This window comes from Musa acuminata, chromosome BXJ2-8, assembly GCF_036884655.1.
Source record: "Musa acuminata AAA Group cultivar baxijiao chromosome BXJ2-8, Cavendish_Baxijiao_AAA, whole genome shotgun sequence".
In the NCBI taxonomy this organism is placed as follows: domain Eukaryota; kingdom Viridiplantae; phylum Streptophyta; class Magnoliopsida; order Zingiberales; family Musaceae; genus Musa; species Musa acuminata.
The window spans coordinates 20,209,953-20,232,139 of NC_088345.1; the positions used below are offsets into that span (position 1 = coordinate 20,209,953).

General features: G+C 37.3%; 1 protein-coding gene across 2 annotated transcripts; it reads right to left on the bottom strand.

The window, feature by feature from the left end:
• Positions 1 to 1,624: 1,624 nt before the first annotated feature.
• On the bottom strand, positions 1,625 to 12,088 carry LOC103999227 (universal stress protein A-like protein). 2 transcript variants are annotated; one of them, XM_009420909.2, is made up of 4 exons: positions 11,723 to 12,088; positions 6,565 to 6,686; positions 6,313 to 6,431; positions 1,625 to 1,917 (listed from the first exon to the last, which is right to left on the bottom strand). In XM_009420909.2, the coding sequence occupies exons 1-4, from the start codon at positions 11,922 to 11,924 to the stop codon at positions 1,809 to 1,811; spliced, it is 552 nt and encodes a 183-aa protein (XP_009419184.1). In that variant the 5' UTR covers positions 11,925 to 12,088; the 3' UTR covers positions 1,625 to 1,808. The 2 variants fall into 2 exon arrangements, with proteins under 2 accessions (XP_009419184.1, XP_064977293.1); XM_065121221.1 differs by having other exon boundaries at positions 1,737 to 1,942; positions 11,723 to 12,031.
• Positions 12,089 to 22,187: the final 10,099 nt, after the last annotated feature.

Genomic DNA, 22,187 nt, shown 5'->3' on the forward strand with positions numbered 1-22,187 from the left:
TAGGATGATGCACCGAAGAATCGGACGAAGCGTCGATGAACCAATGACATGTCGGACGAGATTTGATTCAAGATTTGTAATAATTGTCTAGATCAAAGTAGGTTTTAGGTGTAATTGAGTTAGAATTGGACCAACTCAATTAAGAGCCAATTGGACCCAAGTTTAAGTTGTGTTGGGCTAAGTGAAATACCCAAACAATGACCCAATAGATGGAACCATTGGTGGCACAATCTCCGAGATTATGTCAGGCGGTGGTATCGTCCAGACATAGTCTTCTAGGCGGTGGTATCGTCCGATGTCAGTCCTACAGGAGGTGGTACCGCCAGGATCTAGGAAACTCGGGATGAGACCTTTTTTAGCTCCAATTTTGAAGCCATTTGGGGTCTATAAAGACCCCAGCTATTCATGCATTGAGTAGCAAGAATTGAGCATAAATTTAAGTTGAAAAAGAAAGAAAAATAATTGAGAAAAATTGAGAAACTCTCTTAGGATTTAGGATCACTTCTTCCTAGAATTTAGAAGTTCATATAAAGGGATAAGTGAGGTCTACGAAAAAGAGACTTGTAGAGGTTGTCTCCTAAACCCGTGAAAAGGAGAAAGAGTGTAAAAGGGTAATTGATCTTCGCTGGTTGAAAGAAGATCGTTAGTGGATGCCGATGGCCTTGACGGAAAAGGAATCGGGAGTAGATGTAGGTCATGACGATCGAACCACTATAAAACTCGGTTTGCATTTCTATTTTGTTTTTCATTCCCTTACTGCAAACTGCCTTACTTGCTTACTGTTTTCACTACGCTTCTGTACGTTTTCAAATTAAACGCACATTTTCGATACAAGTTTTTATCAAATGAAAGATTTTCGAACCGACGTCGTTTTTATTCGCTATACTAATTCACCCCTCCCCCCCTCTTAGTACCGACTCGATCCTAACAATATTTGTATTTAACAAATAAACATCAAATAAGAAAATATATTTTAAATACCACACTATTCATGAATATATATATATATATATATATATATATATATATATATATATATATATATATATAGACAACAATATAGTTAAGTGATGTTCTGTGTTCTTGATTCAAGAAGAAATGAAAAAACACAAAGAAGAAAACAAAGAACATCAACCCACGTATCCATGTATAAAGACAAGGGGAGACAAATAAAAACAATAAAAAAAATTACTTATCAGAACAACACCGTGCAGATAACAATCACTTTATAGATTTTCTTAATAAAAAAAAAATTAAACCAGCATAATTTAAAAAAAAATATTAAACCAGCATAAATCATTATAACCTGAGTTGTTTAGTAAGATTTTACTGAACGGACGATGCAAACCCATTGTTTTGAAAAAATAAATTTAAGCTTAACTGTTCAAAATTAGATAGATAAAATAGCTCACGCTATTTGAATATTTTTCAAAATAAAAACACTATGTAAGAAAAAGCCATAGTCAAAAACTTTTTCTAAAAATTCATCAAAAAGAAATTCTCAAATATCAACCAGAAGGCTGATAAGGACACTGCTCAAATAAAAGAAAGCGAAAGCAACCCGTTTGGAACTTGCGAGAAAAAAAAATGCCACGATCAAACATCCAGATAGCCGCGGAACCACTGGGAAAACAATTCTTGATACATTATTTTGAAGCAGAGTCATGTCCATGAGCATAACTTAAACACAACTTATAGTTTTTCTGTTTTATCATCCAAAATAAAGCTGAGACACATCCATAAAAATCTCAACTTGGTTTTGTTCCGAGAAATGTGCATTTCCAGCAATATTACACAGTTTTTGAACACTAATCATCAATTGGATCATGAGGAGCCTCGTCAGCCTTCCTTTTAATGGTAACCACCGGGCAATCTACATGCTTCACCAGGTACTCACTCACAGTCCCGACAAAAACCCTGAAAAAGAAAAATAAAACGTGCACTGTATACTTAAGTTAATAACATTCATAAAGGAGTGAATAAACTTTGATAAATACATGAATTTAATGTCATTACAAACAAGAACATGATTATTTCCATTAATAAACAAAAATTATGAAGCCTTCTATGACGGAGTTAAAAAATTTTCCAAAAGGATATCAAGTCAACACATCTCATGAAGGCAACCAGAAACTTGAGGATTAAATGGTCCAGGCCATGCACCATATTTAGTTCCGGTATAAATTCTCAGCCTTGCATATATGCTTCAATGATCATGGCATATCTTTCTTCACATGTGAGAACAGAAATTCCTTTAAACAATATTCACATGAATAAACTGGACTTTGCACCAACCCTAGAGGACGAGTGGACAATCTCCAAACACTATGTCCGCCATTCACTTAATACGCTGTGCAGAGAAATCATCTAATTTGGAAACTAAATAAAAGAAATCAGAATATGTTACTAGCACCAAATTAATCTAAAAGAACTTGCATTAAAAAAGAGTTCAAGAACTTCAGAAAAGAAATTCCATACCCCACACACACACAAGAAAACAATGAACAAATTTGACAAGCCAAAATAAAAGTATCACGACCCAACCTGATAGGATAACTAACATGTTAACTTTGTTGGATTTGACAATAGTACATCTATCAAACCTTTATAACTCAATCTATCATTAGAAACTCCTGATGTAGGGCTAAACCAAAGCGTTAAAATCTACTTAACTTAAGGGATTGTTATCCTTCCTAGTATAGCTTAAAATTAGACTTTAATATGGTGCATATGACATTTTTTAGGACTAGTATGGAAACACCTTAAATTGATCTAATTTAAACTTAATTGAGTCTAACTTTGGTTAAACAAGCTTGAACCAGTCAAAATTGATTCAGTCAAATAAAAATATATATTATAATTATAAAAATATATAATATAATTATTTAAAATTATCTAAATTATAAAATATATAATATAATTATAACAATAATTTTAAATAAATAAAAATTAACAATATTAAAATCAAAATAATATATTATTAATCTATTAACAGAAAATTAATCATTTCAAAATTCAAATAAACTTAATATTAAGAGTATACTGAGCCTGATGGAGAAACGAGGAAGCAGCGGCGGCGGCAGCAGCAGCGACGAGCGGCAGCAACGGCGAGCGGCGGCAGCGGTAGCAGCAGCAGCGGCTAGCGGCGACAGCAGCGGCGGTGAGCGACGGCAGCGGCAGCGGGAAAGGGAAAGGGAGCGGAAGGCGCGAGCCGCGGGAGGCCTCGAGGGAGGCGCGAGCAGCGGGAAGGCTCGCGGGAGGGCTCGCAGGAGGCGAGAGGGCTCGCGGGAGGCGCGAGCAGCGGGAGGGCTCGCGGGAGGCGTGAGCAGCGGGAGGGCTCGAGGGAGGTGCGAGCAACGGGAAGGCTCGCGGGAGGGCTCGCAGGAGACGCGAGCAGCGAGAGGGCTCGCGGGAGGCGCGAGCAGTGGGAGGGCTCGCAGGAGGCGCGAGCAACGAGAGGGCTCGCGGGAGGCGTGAGCAGCGGGAAGGCTCGCGGGAGGCGCGAGCAGCGACAGCGGTGAGCAGCGGCAGCGGGAGCAGCGGCAACGAGCGACGAGATCGCGATCGGGATCGGGATCGGGATCGAGAGCGGCAACGGCAGCAGGTTAGTGTTGGGTTAGGGTTAGGGTTAGGGTTGGGGTTATATCGGTTTAGTTGGTTCGATTGAACCAACTAACAACCGAACCAGGACCGAACCAGACCTAAAATTTTGGTTCGGTCGCCTTGGTTTACCCAGGCGCTCGCCCGAAGCGCCCAGCGCCTAGGCTCGGGCGAGCGCCCAGCGCCTAGGCTCGGGCGAGCGCCCAGGCGGCGCCTGTTTGAAGCGCGCCGCCTGGGACGTTAGCGAGGCGCTCGGGCCTCGCCTCGCCTCGCCCGAGCGCCTAGGTGAGTGCCCGAGCGCCTTTTGCAATCACTGCTCTTAAATGCTAAAAAATAATGAAATTATTATAATAACGAAACTAGGAGAGTAGGAGAACCTCTCTCTCCGGCAACAGACCACCTTGCCCCCCTCCTTGTGGACCGGGACTCGACTCATCCATTGATGAATATAAAGGGGCTCTACTAGTCCTTAAGAAAGAAATAAGGGAGATTCTTAGTAAGATATTTTTTTTTTTTTTGACAAAGAGTAAATAGCAAAGGCGAGATTCGAGCCCAGGACTGTGATACCCTATCAAAGTCTTTACCAACTAAGCTAGGTGGTACCTTCAATTCTTACGAAGATTAAGAGTCTTATGATGAAAATCTCAAATTTAATAATCAAATAATTAATTTTATTTTTTCTATTTATTAGGTCTCTTGGATTAATTATTGTCCATAGAGTAAAAATAAGATTGTTAAAATGGCAAGGGACTTAGAAGTCTTGTGTGATCGTCAAATACCTTTAAGACTAAAAAAAAAATTTATAAGACAAATGTGAGACTAACAATACTTCATAGATCTGAGTATTTGACAGTTAAAAAACAGCATATACAAAAAAGTTTATATTGCCGAGATAAGAATGTCAAGATAGATACCTGGAGTTACTAGGAAAAATTGAAAAAAAAAATAATTTTCATAGATCTGAGTATTGGACAGTTAAAAAACAACATATACAAAAAAATATGATGCCGAGATGAGAATGTCAAGATGGATGCATTGAGTTATCAGGAAAAAAAAAAAAAATATTTTTATTCATGAACAACTAGATATTACCTCGATAGATGATAAAATGAGAATTGTTAGTATGGGCATATGTTTAGCAGACCTCCAGATACAATAGTCAAGAGAGGTGAAATGATTAATGTTAGTGGTACAGATATAGAAAGACCTAAAAAACTTTAATAGAAACTATAATAAAAATTTAAGTATTCTAAACTTAATTAAACATATGACTTTTTATATATCTCAATAATAACAAAAGATTCATATAGTTGACTCCAAATAATTAGGACTTGCGGCTTTGTTATTGTTGTTATATTAAGATTCAATTTTTTTTAAAAAAAATCCTCTTATCAAAATCCACTTAAAAAGAGAATACAATACCCTGATTGAAAAAAAAAATCTATCTTTATCTATTTTTAGTCAGATTGATTTTAAATTAATTTTTGAATATTACAAATATATTATTATAATAATTGTACCCCATATTTTAGATTGTAAACTGATGCTAAGAGAGATGCAAAGGAAACTATAAGTTGTCAATGGAACTGCTAAGGTTCTAAAAAAGAACCATGGAACATCTAATGCAACAGATTAAACTGTTTCTGGATATAACAACCTCCATGATGGAATTTTTTTAAACAGAGACCTCTCTTTTCAGTTATAGAACCACTTATGTAGGACATTGAAGAATTGAGTGTTCCAAAGAATCATTCGGGTGACCAACAGAAATAGAATTAGTAGAAACACAAGCTGAAACTTATTAAAAAATGAAATTTTCTGTTTAGGAAGATAATAACAACTACTTCATGACAGAAGGTTAATCTTAGAGTACTGAAACAGCAAACCTATCAGTGGCAGAAACTTAAATTAATAATGTGCTTAAATTACTACTCAAATATTGTTTGGTACTTCGGCACTGATTTCTCGGTACTCTTGCAATATCATTTTAGTATAATTGCACCGAGATGGCATTAAAATTTAAAATTTTGACTGCCAATCAAGATTCAAAAAAGTTCCCAACAATAACTTGCAGAAAACAAAGAGACAACTGAATAAGAAAACTATAAAGAAGGCTAAGTGTCACAATAGGAGAATAATGGCAATACAAACAAGTATCGGGTTCACTTTAATCACAGAACCCAACAACTTCTAAGGGAAGTCTCACCTCCATATGCCCCAAGTACAGAAATCAAACATTTCTCATAGCTTCATTACAATCTCATTGCATTATGAAATAACCAGTCTTTATCCACGGTAAAAAAAAAATCATAATAATAAAACTCTGAAAGTAGTAAAAAGTTTCTACCAGTGTGACCTATAATATTTTTTATGGCAGAAAGATCTTAAACAATAAATTCTAATGTTCAACTTGCTGTGATAAAGTATCTAATGCCTAAACTATATAATAGTTAATAAGTAAAACTCAAACAAGCCACAAAAGTCAAGTCCAATAGGCATGATAATAAAAAAACAAAGCATGTCGACTCTCAAATATATATCGAACATCATGCGGAAGTGTTGGTCATAGATACTAATACATGGATCAAAGCACATACAGCTTGACGACCATAAAGCAGAGCAAGAAATTAAAGTATGCAAACTAGCAATTTCAGAATGAACATATATAAAATGAATTAATCCCAACAGAAGCAAAAAATAACAATCTAATACCTTTGGAAGGGTCCAAGACCACGGCTTCCTACAACCAAAATATCTGGCTGAACCTTCTTTACCTCTTGGCATATAACTTCTTTTGGGTCACCCTTCCTTATCCAGGCTTCACATTGTATCTGCAAATCATAACAAAATATCATAAAAGCAAATTTATAGTATCACTTTTGATAAAATTTTCCATCTAGGTATAAGTCAATACTCTTATTGACAAACTAAAAAGGATAAGGCCTCTCAACCAATTTCAATTACCCCAAGTTGATGAGAGTGTTCTACAAAGTACTGCAGCAAGTGAATCCCTCTTATCTTCTCTTTCTGATGCATGCTCTGGAAATCATCAGGTGATGCATAGATACTGTCCATGTCATCGAATCCTTTTTGTTGGCCATAGTAGAGAGAAAATAGTCAGCCATAATACACTTTCTTGCTCAAGTTACAAAATAAGTTCAAAATAGGTCTTATAACAATTCAAAATAGTAGAGGACTAAATTTTTCTTTTAAGAGGGGGAGAGTGTAATCCCCTCATTTTTGAATTTTCATAAGGACTTATTTATAATGTAAGAATCTGTTTTAAATTGTTTATAAGACCTAGTAGTAAAAAAAATCTGAGGACCTATATGTAAACTCTGAGGACCTAATCATAAATATGAATAATACAAGGACTAAACCGAAAAATATAGAGAAAAGACAAATTTCACTGCCTCGACACCTCTGCCTTCGTTCTTAAGGAACCTGAGAAGGCAGGATTGGTGGAGAAGAAAAGAAAAGAGGAAGAAGAAGAAAAAACAAATTTGGGGCTTAGGGTTTTCTCGCTCAAATCCTCTCATCTGGGATCAAAAATTTCAAAGGCAAGTTTCTAACCTCATCCTACAGTAATCTCAATCTTTGTTTTCATCTTAATTCTGAATAATTCGAAAGATTTCGACTTAGCACCAGATATTTCTTTCGTTTAGATACAAAACTATGAATCTAAAATTTTTCCATAATCTGACCTCTATGCTTTGTTTTAGTCCTAACTTTCTGCACCGAATTTTGATTGAGCAAAATCTTATTCATGTGAAAGTAGACTCGTAGATCTTTTTGTTGATACCAGAATTAAAATATTTGAAGTTCAAATGCCTGCCCAAACTACTATTTCAATTGACCCTATGAAATCTGTAAAACAGAAACCGTAATTTCTAACCTTTTGATACTAAATTTCTTATAACTCTATGTTGGAAACTCTAATTACGACAAAACCTATTTTATTGAAAACTAACTCATAAATCTTTCTGTGCATACCTGATTTGAAATATTTGGAGCACAAATGCCTACTGAAACATCTGTTTTAATCGACCCTATGGATTCGGTAAACAGAGATGATGTTTTTTAACCTTTTGTCACTAAATTATTCGTAACTCCCTGTTGGAAACTCCAATTCGTATAAAACTTGATTCATCTAAAAGTAGATTGATATATCTTTCAAATGCAACCTATTTTGAGTAATTTGAAGCATAACTGGTTGTTCAAATAATTCGTGCAGTGCGTCTCTCAAATTCTGCCAAAATAAAACTTTTGTCAATTTTGCCTATTTTTGTTTCATCTCTTTGAAATTAAATTCATCTAGTATTCTTTGTTTTAATCGAGCCTTATGTGACTGCTTTGAACTCTTGTATGCTCTGGTCCTTAATTCCTTTCCTATTTGAATGTATTATGTGAAATATTATGTTTACATCGTATTGACTCATACAGGCACATGTATATTTTCATTGTTTTGCATGTGTTTTCAATATGCACCAATGTTATTACTCACAATGTCCTTTTGTACTCTAGTGTTTATGGGATAATGTAAACATTTACCAAAAATGATAAAGAGAGTTATGCTTAGAGCCCGCAATATTCTACCGGCCCCCTCTGACTTCATCCAAACATGGGTGGATAGAGCTCCCAAACGTAGGAGACTTTTGTCTGATGATCATCCATAAATGAATGGACCATATTCTGTCTATGATCCTACTGCACCCTCTATGTTTTTGATATGATATCCAAAGTATTGCTTATGAGTTTCTATATGTGCTTTGGATAAGAATGAAATGAATGCAACGTCAAATATTACATTTGAGCTTTTGTTTCTTGTTTACCCATTGATATGTTCCAAAATGTTTTATTTGTCATTGATATACTCTGAAATATTTCATATGTCATAGATATGCTCTGAAATGCCTCTTACATCATTGATATGTTCCAATTACTCTTTACTCTATTGTTATGAACAAAAACATGCTTTGAATGAAATGACATTACGATTCTGTATTCAATGAGTGGATATCTATAAGTTCTTGTATCCTACCTTGTATTTTGATACCAAGTTTGTTTGAAATTGTCCTCTCTCGTGATGGATATATTTGTCACTTCCTGAGCTTTGTAGCTCACTCCGTTGCTATATAAATTTTTTAAGTTAGCTTGTCACTCACTGAAATGTTGGAATTGGGCTGAGGTAGTGGAAAGCTATTCAACTTGTAAACAAGTCTTTGTGGATTGTTATATTGTTGTATAAGTGCATTTTGTGTGTAATGAAATGTTGTCGATGAATCTGAATTGATATATCATGTAAAAGCTTTAGAAGACCTCTTACATTTAGAATTTTGAAATGTTAAGTTTAGTTTACGATGATATGAACTTGTGGTAAATGGTTGGTTTTGCAATTATATAGATTCTCACACTGGAGGATTATAAGTGTTGTTAATGTTTTGTTAAATTTGCTTTGGGTTTCCTAAATTATCGAGTGATGTGATGTATGATTATAAAATACACAGGTTTTATGGATATGAATAATGTTTGAATATTTTTCAATGTCCTCAAATATTAGTTTGGATCTTAGATCGCGGATTATGGATGAAATATAATATTCTTGATTTAAGATAGATTCACACCTCTCGAATGTGTTAATTTAGAGGGACGTGACAAAGGTGATATTAGAGCATGATTTGAGGATCATTGAGATATTTGATATGTTTGATGTACGAAATATATTGATGTTTAGTAAATTATATAGTAATCGATGGTAATTTTCTTTTATATCTTTTAGGAATCTAGGATGAGAAGGACATCTAGTCCTCTTGCTTCATCTTCTTCTGAGTAATTGTGTGGGATAAAATTGTTGATCGGGGATATCAAATCAGAATGGATCAGGAATGGAATAATTTAAGAGGCATAGTCCTCCCTATTTTATGATCTAATAGTGTGGCAGAACAATAGATGATGCGAATGGAAAAAATATTTGATGTCTTAAATTGCTTAGATGATTAGAAGATTTGTTTTGCCACCTTTATGTTGGAAGGAGACATTGAGCATTGGTGCAAAACAATAAATAGAATTTTCGAATATCAGGATTAGGAATAGCAAGGACAAGTTTACTAAAAAAAATTAAAAGAAGAAATGAATCAGAAAGTGGTAACAAGAGGGTCCAAACATCTAGATTTGATAAGGGAAGCCACCGCAGAGGACTCGATCATGTGCAAAATGCGGGTTAAATCAAAATACAAATCAATGTTTTTGAGTGATTAGAGTATGTTTTGTCGACTAGGAAATATATTCTCCTCATGATAAAGGTATGATTTTATTTGTTTGCAAACGATTTAGTTCCTTGTATAAAAAGAAATTAAGTGCTAGTATATAAAACTGCAAATAATTTGAAGATCATGTGCCAGACATTTCCTCTAATCTATGTATCATCTACACCTTCAAAGCAGCAAAAGATAATTCATGCAATATCAGTGTTTTTCACAGTTCACATAAGCATGAGGAGACCATGAAACATTCTCCATCAAATATTAATGGCAAAATGCAGTACTCAGCCTATGCACCTAACAAATCGATGTTGATATATGTAAGTGTTTGCATATGCTACTGCATTTGTATATACAAAACACAGACAAATATGAAGCCTATGTGTTTCTCTAAATTATACTTCCAAAGTAGGAAAGAGGAATCCACAACTATCCCTACTAATAGCACCAAAGTACGGTCACTTTGTTTTAAAATCCAGTCAGATACTTTGCTGTCGACAGCCCTAACTACCATGAAATTTATTTATTGAGAGTGAGCAATTTTTTTTTATCTCATCAAGACCATTGCCATGCTGCCAATAAAGTATGACAGTATTATGCCCAGTATTGCATGCATAAATATCATCCTTGATCCAATTTCAGTTTCAGATCTGGGCACAATTTGGCAGAGTTTTGGCCTGCTTGAATTTGGTTGTTTTGGCTGTTTTAGGCCAAGTTTTGGTTGCTCCGAATTATTATTGTTACAAAACAGAAATGATTATAATAAGCATTATTTACTAAAAACAATGAGTTTCAGAGTGGCATTACAACATTTTCAGCCGATCCATATTGGTTTCTTTAGAAACAACACATCTGGAACAAGGCTTAAATTAGAAGTGTCATTGAGATTAAGAATGGCAAATTCCTCTCCATTTTGATGGATTCAGACAGGGACCCACTGAAAAAACCTTAGAAAAATTCCCATGGCTGCTTTACAAGTGTTTCATATCCCCTTTTTGAGTGCATTTCCTTTGTCATTCCCATACTCCTAATGTTGGTAGCTATAAAGGGAATCAGAAAAACTGTTAAGCAATGTAGCTGATTTTTGCTTGAGATAATAAGATACAAAGTAGTGCGTTGGTTTTCAATCAAAATAATTAGTAGAAATTATAAACAGCAGGTCAGGAAGAATTTTGCAACCCTGGAGCCTTAGGATCACCTTCTATGCTTCAATCTATTTTTAGCATTAATAACCAACGTATAGTTCACAAAGATGAAGGATCAGCAGGTGCACTAGGCAAGTGTAGCTGGTTTAAGGCGGTAACTAGCTTAAAATGGTAATGAATCAAGATAGCATAACCTTAAGTAGCTTCATTGAGGATTACAGACGTTAGTTCCTTTAACAAGCATATGCATGACACAATTCACTCCACAAGGTTCCAAGAAACTCCCTCCCTACCTCCCTCATCCTTCCCTTTCTCTCCCTCTCCCTCCTCCCAGAATAATACAACTCATAAGTTAATGCAACGCAGACTAAGTAGCAATTAGTAAAGATGCATGATTCAAAAGCAAAGGATTTAACCATAGAACACGAAAATAATATAAATTTGAACGACGGCTGAAAAGTATTCGAATTTAAAGCAAAGTTAACAGAGACAACGAGAGTGTAAATCATTAATTATCCCTTCTCCCTCTTGGATTTAGGATTCGATCCAAACAGAACGGTGGAAGAACGGAAGGGCAAGAGATCCAAAATCGCCATACCCTAAAACCAAAAAGCGGCCGTACACCCAAAGAGGGGAGAATAGAGCGAGGAGGAGAAGGAGAAAGAGGAGGAAGGGGGAAGAGAGTAAGAGTGCGTGGGTGTTTGGACTTGGGGGTACCGTCTTCGTCGGGAATCTGAACGTGGAGGAAGAGGAGCTTGAACCCAGCGGCGTTGGATCGGACGATCTTTTGCAGAGTCCAGTCGAAGGCGGTGCGGCTGCTGATGGAGGGGTGCGGATATCCCCGAATGGACGACTCGTTCACCCCGATCATTATCCGCGTCGGACGAGCCTCTTCCCCTGCTGATGATGAAGATGCCATCCTCTCTCTCTCTCTCTCTCTCTCTCTCTCTACGCGCGTAGAATGGTCGGTTTTGCCGCCCCCTCTCTCCCACGCATTCCCTCGCTCTTATTCTCACCCTTCCGGGTTTCGATGGTTATCATTTTGATGGGTGCCAGCCGACTATGTAGACGAACTGTCTGTTTCGGATCCGACAGATGGACGGTTGGCACTGCATCCAGATATCAGCGAAATATATCACCGACTAGAAGTTTCCCTCGGTGCCACGTTGGGGGATGGCTGAGATCGAGGGGTGAATTTAAAAATGTGAGAATAAATTTTGGTTTATTACCATTAAACACAAAGCAAACAGTGAGCATACGATTAGAAAGTAGTTATCTATAAATTTTTATATTCAAAATATTAATCTGATTTTTCTTGAGTGGGCAAAATAAGGGATCTGCATAATTCCAAAAGAATTGGCCGATTCACCTATCAAAATTTAAAATATTTAAATCTTATTTTATTTATTCTTGAATATTTCAGTTAGTTTATGTTAGAAAATCTGGGACGCCATCACATGCGAAAAATAAAAATCCGTAAAATCGAAAACCTACGCACAAGATAATTACCTAGGGAGATTGTATATCCTTGAATTTCTATAGATACGTGGGATTAGATGAAAAAGTTCAAATGCCCTTCTCTCTAACGATGATCCACATGGCAAGGGCTGCGAAGATGTTCCTCAAATTGCTACCTAAAACTCTTTCTCGACCACATAATCAAGAAGAGGCTGCCCTTTCTCGCTATCCAAATGCCCCAAATAAGGGCTATAGTATGAGAAAGAGAAGGAGAGAAGAGAATAGAAGGTGACAGTAAAAAATTACTTAGCCCATGGCTATTTGGTTCCCTCCTATTTATAGACGTCTCCTATCAACTTAATCCTAATAGATTATGTCATATTGGGTACTAAATCTTCATCTAACTACTTAAGCCTCTTAGATTAGTGAAGCTCTACCCAATAATCTCTTATTACTATTAGGATCGAGTCGACACTAAGAGGGGGGGTGAATTAGTGTAGTGGATTAAATTACGTCGATTCGAAAATCTTTCGTTCGATTAAAACCGATTTCGGAAAGATGTTAACTTAAAACACATTTGTAAGAGTGTGCAGCTAAAGTAACGAAGAAGTATGGCAGTTTACAATAAATGTAAATAACAAAGCAGAAATGCAAACTAGATTTTATAGTGGTTCGGTCATCGTGACCTACATCCACTCCCGATTCCTCTTCCGTCGAGGCCATCGGCATCCATTAACGATATTCCTTCAATTGGCAAAGATCAACTACCTTTACAACTCTATTATCCTTTTGACAGGTTCAAGAGAGAACCTTTACACCCCCATTTACTCCTTTCTTAAACCACAAGCTTGAGAGGAGTTCTCACAAGATTTAATAGCGTTTTTCTTCTTTTTTGATCTCAATTCTTATGTATGTTAACCAGGGATGGGAGAGATATTTATTTATTAGCCTCAAGTGGATTCAAACTTAGAGCCTAAAAGTGTCTTATCCTCGATTTTCGAGATACTAGTAGTACCACCGCCTACAACACTGACACTAAGCGGTACCACCACCTAGTCTGGTGGTACCACCACCCAGTCTGGCGGTACCACCGCCCAATTTGGCGGTACCACTGCCTGATATTGAATCTCAAATTTTGATGATGAAATTAATTGATGTGTTTGTCATCTAATGTGCATTTATATGACACAGAACTAGCTTCGATCAAAAGAGGCAAATTGATTAATGCAGGAGGAATCATACGTTGTGTCGGAGCAAACCTGTTAGAAGATTGGACGTCGAGCCGAAGGATCGATCGACGTGTCGGCATAAGGCTTCGGTCCATGAATTCGGGCATCGAGCTAAGAAGATCGGATATTGTGCTAAGAAGATCAGATGTTGTGAGAAGATAACATGCTCATTGGGTAATACGTCGAAGGAGAGAATGATGCATCGAATGAGAGAACGATGCATCGAAGGATCAGATGAAGCACTGGAAGAACCAATGACATGTCGGACAATATAGGATTCGCTTGTAATCGATTATGTCTAGATCAAGTTAGCTTAGAGTTTAATTAAGTCAGTTTAGAATGTAATTAGTGTTGAATCTCGGATTTTGATGATGAAGTCAATTGTCATTTGTTGTCTAATGTATGTGTTGAGATAAGTGTGCAGGATTAACTACGATGAAAGTAAGACATGCAGCAGGAGTTGCGCCGGAGTCATGACAATGATCACGTTAGGAGTTCGAGAGCTCGACGGAAGTTCGGACAGTCGTCGGAGGTTCTGCGGGAACAAATCCGAGAAGTCCAGAAGCTTGCCAAAGGAGCTCGTCAGAACTTGCCAAGTGGATCGTCGCAGTCCAGGAGTTTGCCGGAAGTCCGTAGGAGCATCACCGAGGGTTCATCGGATGATCGACGGAAGTTCGCCGGAAGAAGCGAGTGACGCACCGAAGCAAGCTGCATAATATGTCTTAGGAAATAATCGTAGTTAGCACTTTGATTAAGTTAGAAATGGGAGGTGATCCCATTAGCTTAATCCTGGGGCAATTGGGCCCTTGAAGAACTCAAATTGGGTCGAATGGTTCAACCCATTCGGACCCAGGTTGCTGTGGGAGGTGCAACCGCCCAGGCAGGGAGGTAGCACCACCCAGGCTATCTCTCCCAGCGAGACTGGGCGGTGCAACCACCCCAGCCAAGAGGTGCAACCGCCCAGGGCTCAGTCTCCAAGCAAGACTGGGCGGTGCAACCTCCTATGTCAGGAGGTAGCACAGCCAAAGCTCAAGTTTCGAGCTCTGCCAAGCGGTGCAACCTCTCCAGTCAGGCGGTGCAATCGCCTGAGCTCGGTCTTCGAGCTCTGGCAGAGAGGTACAACCGCCCCTGACAGAGGTGGCACCTCCCAGAGAGCTCAGTCTTCGAGCTCTGCCAGGCGGTGCAACCTCTCCAGTCAGGAGGTGCAACCGCTTGATCCCGGAATTCCGGGATTTGATCGTTTTGAGCTCCAAATTTGAATTGGGTTGGGGCCTATAAATACCCCACCCATTCAGCACTGAAAAGATACAGACCTACACCGAATTCTTGATCTTTTCTGTGATTCTAAGAGCTCAAATTTGTGTAAAGTCCAAAAGTTCTCCTCTTTCTGTTCTTCAAGTCTTGAGTTGTAAAGAGAGGAGAGAAATGTTCTGTAAGGGTTGTCTCCTGAGCCCGTCAAAAGGAGTGAAACTGTAAAAGGGCAGTTGGCCTTCGCCTATTGAAGGAAGGCCTCTAGTTGACGTCGGTGACCTCGTCGGTGGAGGAAGCCAAAAGTGGAGTAGGTCAAGACTGACCGAACCACTCTAAATCTCTGGTTTGCTTTTATTTTGAGCACTTTATCATTACTGCAAACCTCCTACATAGCTACTGCTCTCTGCGCTTTTACGAACAAGTTTCTAAGTTCTGATCTTTCCGAATCTGCATTCAGACGTAAATCGGTGTTTTCATACGATCTTTACATTGTAGTTTACATTTACGTTTTGATTCTATTTATAACTGCAAACTGTCTTCTGCGCTTTTACGAACGAGTTTCTTTGCAGTTTACGTTTACGTTTTGATTCCATTTATAATTGCAAACTACCTTCTGCGCTTTTACGAACAAGTGTCTAAGTTCAGATCTTTCCGAATCTGAGTTTAGACGCAAACTACGCTTAGACGCAATCTGCGCTTAGACGCAAACTGCGCTTAGACCCAAACTGCGCTTAGACGCAATCTGAGCTTAGACGCAAACTACGCTTAGATGCAAACTGCGCTTAGATGCAATCTGCATTTAGACGCAAACTGCATTTAGACGCAAACTGCGTAAACTGCGCTTAGATGCAAACTGCATTTAGACGCAAACTGCGTAAACTGCGCTTAGACGCAAACTGTGTTTATACATAAACTGCACTTAATCATAAGTAATCTTAGAATCGGCTTTTGCATCAAAATAGTTTTTATCGAACGAACGCAGCTTTCGTTTTTAATCGCTAAAAGATTTCCGCTGCACTAATTCACCCCCCCTCTTAGTGCTCTCGATCCTAACAATTGGTATCAGAGCCCGATTAACTCTCAAACGGATTAAAACCTAAGAGAGATGGCTTACGCTGGAAACCAAGAGGGCCATTCCATTACACGTCCACCCATGTTTAATGGGACGGACTACACCTATTGGAATACCCGAATGAGGATCTTTCTTATTTCTATGGACGTTGAACTCTGGAATCTTGTCGAGAATGGTTTTTCAAAGTCTTCTCTTCCAATGATCGATTGGAACTATTCGGAGAAGAAGGCTTTCGCTCTTAATGCAAAGGCTATGAATGACTTATTTTGCGCACTTGATAAAAACGAGTTAAATCGTGTTTCGATTTGTGAAACTGCATTTGATATTTGGCACACACTCGAAGTGACTCATGAAGGCACAAGTAGAGTGAAAGAGTCAAAAATCAATCTTTTGTTACACTATTTCGAACTTTTTCGGATGAAACCGTGTGAGACTATTAGCGACATGTTTACCCGTTTCACGGATATTGTCAACGGTCTAAAAGGACTCGGAAAAAGTTTTTCGGATTTTGAGCTCATAAATAAGATTCTAAGATCCCTTCCTAAAAGTTGGGATCCTAAAGTCACTGCTATTCAAGAGGCAAAAGATCTAAACAACTTCCCTCTTGAAGAACTAATTTGGTCATTAATGACCTACGAGATGACTTGCAAAGCTCATGAAGAGCAAGAAGACATCCTTCCAAAGAATAGGAAGGATATGACACTTAGAACTTTGGAAGATCACTTGAAAGAAAACTCAAGTGATGAGGACTGTGATGATGACTTGGCACTTCTAACAAGAAAATTTTAAAAATTCATTAAAAGAAACAAGTTTAAAAATGACACTAAAAGTAAACTTGAACCCAAGAAAGACCAAGTTATTTGCTATGAGTGCAAAAAGCCGGGACACTACAAGAGTGATTGCCTCTAAGCCAAAAGGAGAACAATAAAAAAGAAGGTTCACAAAGCAACATGGGATGATTCGAGCGCGTCTGAAGAAGAGGAGTCTAACACCGAGCAAGTTGCTCATTACGCCTTAATGGCCATCGGAGAGGAGGTAACAAACTTATTAGATGCTGATTTATCTTTCGATGAATTATTAAATGCCTTCCATGACTTATTTGATGAATGCAAGATTATCAACAGAAAATACAAATTGCTGAAAAAGGAGCATGATAGTCTTACTTGTGATTTTGATAAGTTAAAAATTGAATATCATGATAGTTTAAATTCATGTATTAAATGTCATGATCTAGAAACTCTCCAAAAAGAAAACTTGCTACTTAAGGACACCTTGAAGAAATTCGAGGTTGGTAGCAAGTCATTGAACATGATCCTTGCAAACAAGGGTCACATTCCAAAAAGAAGTGGAATTGGATTTGTGAGAAGTCCTCACCTAAATCCAACCACCTTTATAAAAGGCCCCATCTTACATGTTCAACACCAAGCAAAATGTAACTTTTGTTGTAAAATTGGACACAAGACGCATTATTGTCCATTCAAGAAAATTAGTCCAAACAAATTGATTTGGGTTCCTAAAGGAACCATGATAAACTCTATGCAATATGATAAACAATGTAGATCTATCTTTGAGGCACCCAAAAGCAAATGGGTACCTAAAAATCATCCTTTCTTGTAGAAACCTACACCATCGCAAGCTAGGAGCAAGAGATGGTACCTTGATAGTGGATGCTCAAGGCATATGACCGGAGATCCATCTCAATTCTCTAAGCTCACTAGCATAGACGAAGGCTATGTCACATTCGGAGACAACAACAAGGGTAAAATCATTGGCAAAGGAACCATAGGTAACAAATCAAACTTCTTTATTGAAGATGTTTTGTTAGTTGATGGTTTAAAACATAACCTCTTGAGCATTAGTCAATTATGTGATAAAGGATACACTGTCAAATTCGAATCTAATGCTTGCATCATTGAAAACCACATAAGAACATGTCTATGATTGCATTAAAACAAAATAACATATACACTATTGACATCAATGATTTATGTGATGAAATGTGTTTTGCGGTTATGAATGAGGATGCTTGGCTATGGCATAGAAGATTAGGTCATGCTAGCATGAAACTAATCACTCAAATATCATCTAGAGAACTTGTAAGAGGAATTCCTCATATCAAGTTCATCAAAGATAATGTATGTGATGCTTGCCAATTAGGTAAACAAATTAAGGGTAGTTTCAAAGCTAAGAATCAAATAAGCACCTCTAGGCCCTTACAATTGATCCATATGGACTTATTCGGACCAATCTCTACATCGACTCTTGGAGGTAGCAAGTACTCCTTTGTCATTGTTGATGACTATAGCAGATATACATGGACCTACTTCTTAAAACAAAAAAATGAATGCTTTAAATATTTTACCAAGTTTTGTAAACTTGTTCAAAATCAGAAGGGTTCTATGATTTCGTCAATTAGAAGTGATCATGGTGGAGAATTTCAAAACCATGACTTCCAAGAATTCTGTGAACTCAATGGATACAACCATAACTTCTCTACTCTAAGAAATCCTCAACAAAATGGGGTAGTAGAAAGAAAAAATCAAAATCTACAAGAAATGGCAAGAACCATGTTGAATGAACATAGCCTACCCAAATATTTTTGGGCCGAAGCCGTAAACACTGCATGCTATATTTTGAATAGAGTTCTAGTAAGACCCTTACTCACCAAAACTCCTTATGAGTTATGGAATAACAAAAAACCCAATGTCTCATATTTTAAAGTCTTTGGGTGTAAATGTTTTATCTTAAATGAAAAGGATAACTTAGGAAAATTCGATGCTAAATCTGATGAAGGAATCTTTCTTGGTTATTCTTCGGTTTCTAAAGCTTTTCGTATTTTCAATAAAAGAACTTTAATTATTGAAGAATCCATCCATGGTGTTTTCAATGAGATTTTCGAAATTAGGAAAAATGATCTTGATGATGATGTTAATTTTGATTCTTTGAATTTAAACGCAACCCCGTCTCCAACTAGCAACTTGGATGCATCCACTTCCCAGATTTCCTTACCCAAGGATTGGAAGTATGTAGATGCTCATCCTAAGGAGCTAATCTTAGGAGACACATCAAAGGGGGTTCAAACACGATCTTCTTTTAAAAATTTTTGTGCCAACGCCGCCTTTCTCTCCCAAATTGAACCCAAATGTGTTGATGAAGCCATGAAAGATGATTCATGGATTATCGCAATGTAAGATGAATTGAATCAATTTGAGAGAAATGAGGTGTGGACGCTTGTTCTTAGGCCAAATGACCATTTAGTAATTGGTACTAAATGGGTCTTTAGAAACAAGCAAGATGAAAATGGTATCGTGGTTAGAAACAAGGCTAGATTAGTGGCCAAAGGTTTCAACCAAGAAGAAGGTATCGATTATGAAGAAACCTTCGCTCTTGTGACTCGATTGGAGGCCATAAGAATGCTCCTTGCCTACGCTAGTAGTAATAATTTTAAATTATTTCAAATGGATGTTAAAAGCACTTTTCTTAATGGCTTTATTTCCGAAGAAGTCTATGTTGAACAACCTCATGGATTTGAAAATAATAGTCTCCCTAATCATGTGTTTAGATTAACTAAAGCTCTCTATGGTTTAAAACAAGCTCCAAGGGCTTGGTATGAGAGACTTAGTTCTTTTCTTATTGAAAATAATTTCATAAAATGCAAGGTTGATACTACATTATTCATCAAGAACTTTGAAAATAATTTTCTCATTGTTCAAATTTATGTTGATGATATTATCTTTGGTTCTACGAATGAATCTCTTTGTGAATCCTTTGCTAAAACTATGAGTCTTGAATTCGAAATGAGTCTAATGGGAGAGTTAACATTCTTCTTAGGTCTACAAATCAGACAACTAAGCAATGACATCTTTATTAGTCAAACTAAATATGCTATGAGTTTACTAAAGAAGTTTAATATGAATAACTCAAAAGCTATTAACACTCCTATGAGCACCTCCACTAAGTTAGAAATTGATGAAAGTGGAAAAAACTTCGATCAAAAAACTTATAGGGGTATGATAGGAAGTTTACTTTACCTCATTGCAACTAGACCAGATATCATGTTCAGTGTAGGACTTTGTGATAGATTTCAATCAAACCCTAAGATATCTCATCTCAAAGCAGTTAAAAGAATACTCAGATATCTTAATGGTACCACAAATCTAGGATTATGGTACCCAAAATCAGAGAATCTTGAGTTAATTGCTTATGCTGATGCAGACTTCGTTGGCTGTAGACAAGATAGAAAAAGCACATCAGGAACATGTCAATTCTTAGGACATGCCCTTGTTTCCTGGTCATCTAAAAAACAAAACTCGGTTGCACTATCAACAACTGAAGCTGAATATATTGCAGCAAGTGCATGCTGTGCACAAGTTGTTTAGATGAAAAACACCTTAGAAGATTACAAAGTTCATCTTAAAAATATTCCCATTAAATGTGATAACACAAGTGCAATATGTCTAACAAAAAACCCTATACAATACTCAAGAACAAAACATATTGACATCAGACATCACTTTATACGAGATCATGTTACGAATCATGATATAATCATAGAATTCATTGATACGAAACATCAACTAGCTGATATCTTTACAAAACCTCTAAGTGAAGAACAATTTGATTTTATAAGAAGAGAATTAGGAATGTTGATGTGTTCGAATACTTAAACTAGTTAAAATTATTTTTCGGACGTTATTGATTACTATTACATGCCTTGGTATCACTTGATCAAATAACATATTGGAAATTATGTGACAAATGTTTTTGAAAATCAGTAGCTTACTCATATCTGAATGCATGTAAGAAGTTCATCTTATTTTCGGTTTGAATGCTAAAAAAAGGATTTTCCTGTACACTCTTATGAAAACTTTTTGAAAAATGAGTTTCCTCCTTCAAGCAACGAACTATAACATAACAAGGAGAAGAGATATTCAAAGCATTATATGTGTCATGCCTTCCTTTATGTGCTTGATAACCTGCTAGAATCACATCTACCATGCTTTTTGATAATGCTACCATGCTTTTTGTTTATGACAAAGGGGGAGAAAAATATGAATTGATATGGTTGCTATTACTGATGTTATGATTAGGCCATACCTGCTATCACTGATAATGATATGGTTGCTATTACTGATGTTGATATGGTTGCTATCACTGATGCTATGATTAGGCCATACTTCCAAGAAATATATGATTGCCATATCCCTGTATCAAGATATCAAACAAAAATTTGCATCGTACGAACTGATATCTTACCATGTGATGCAATGCTACACTTGCTAAAATATTCGAAATGTGTACATCATGTAATGATATCAAAATCTTGCTTCACAGCTTTACATGTCGATATCTTACAATATGATGAATTGCTACGATAACCATCATTCAAATTTGTTAAATTTGAAAATGTATGTCAAGCCTTGACATCATCTTCAAAGAGATACATTATGATAGGAATCATGATGGGAATATGTCTCTTGAATTTATAAAGTTTTAAATTCAAGAAGTATGGCATATAGACAGGGGGAGTTAAGGTTAACTCCATTATCAATTGATTATCATCATAAAAAAGGGGGAGATTGTTGAATCTCGGATTTTGATGATGAAGTCAATTGTCATTTATTGTCTAATGTATGTGTTGAGATAAGTGTGCAGGATTAACTACGATGAAAGTAAGACATGCAGCAGGAGTTGCGCCGGAGTCATGACAATGATCACGTTGGGAGTTCGAGAGCTCGACGGAAGTTCGGACAGTCATCGGAGGTTCTGCGGGAACAAATCCGAGAAGTCCAGAAGCTTGCCAAAGGAGCTCGTCGGAACTTGCCAAGTGGATCATCGCAGTCCAGGAGTTTGCCGGAAGTCCGCAGGAGCATCACCGAGGGTTCATCGGATGATCGACGGAAGTTCGCCGGAAACTCACCGGAAGAAGCGAGTGATGCACCGAAGCAAGCTGCAGAATATGTCTTAGGAAATAATCATAGTTAGCACTTTGATTAAGTTAGAAATGGGAGGTGATCCCATTAGCTTAATCCTGGGGCAATTGGGCCCTTGAAGAACTCAAATTGGGTCGAATGGTTCAACCCATTCGGACCCAGGTTGCTGTGGGAGGTGCAACCGCCCAGGCAGGGAGGTAGCACCGCCCAGGCTATGTCTCCCAGCGTGACTGGGCGGT

Bases quoted from the DNA above. Each gene is read 5' to 3' on its own strand.
- LOC103999227 (XM_009420909.2), bottom strand. From the start codon at position 11,924: ATGGCATCTTCATCATCAGCAGGGGAAGAGGCTCGTCCGACGCGGATA. The intron at 6,687-11,722 runs GTACCCCCAAGT...GCCAACAAAAAG, and splicing joins TCAGATTCCCGACGAAGACG to GATTCGATGACATGGACAGT. The intron at 6,432-6,564 runs GTAATTGAAATT...TATGATTTGCAG, and splicing joins AACACTCTCATCAACTTGGG to ATACAATGTGAAGCCTGGAT.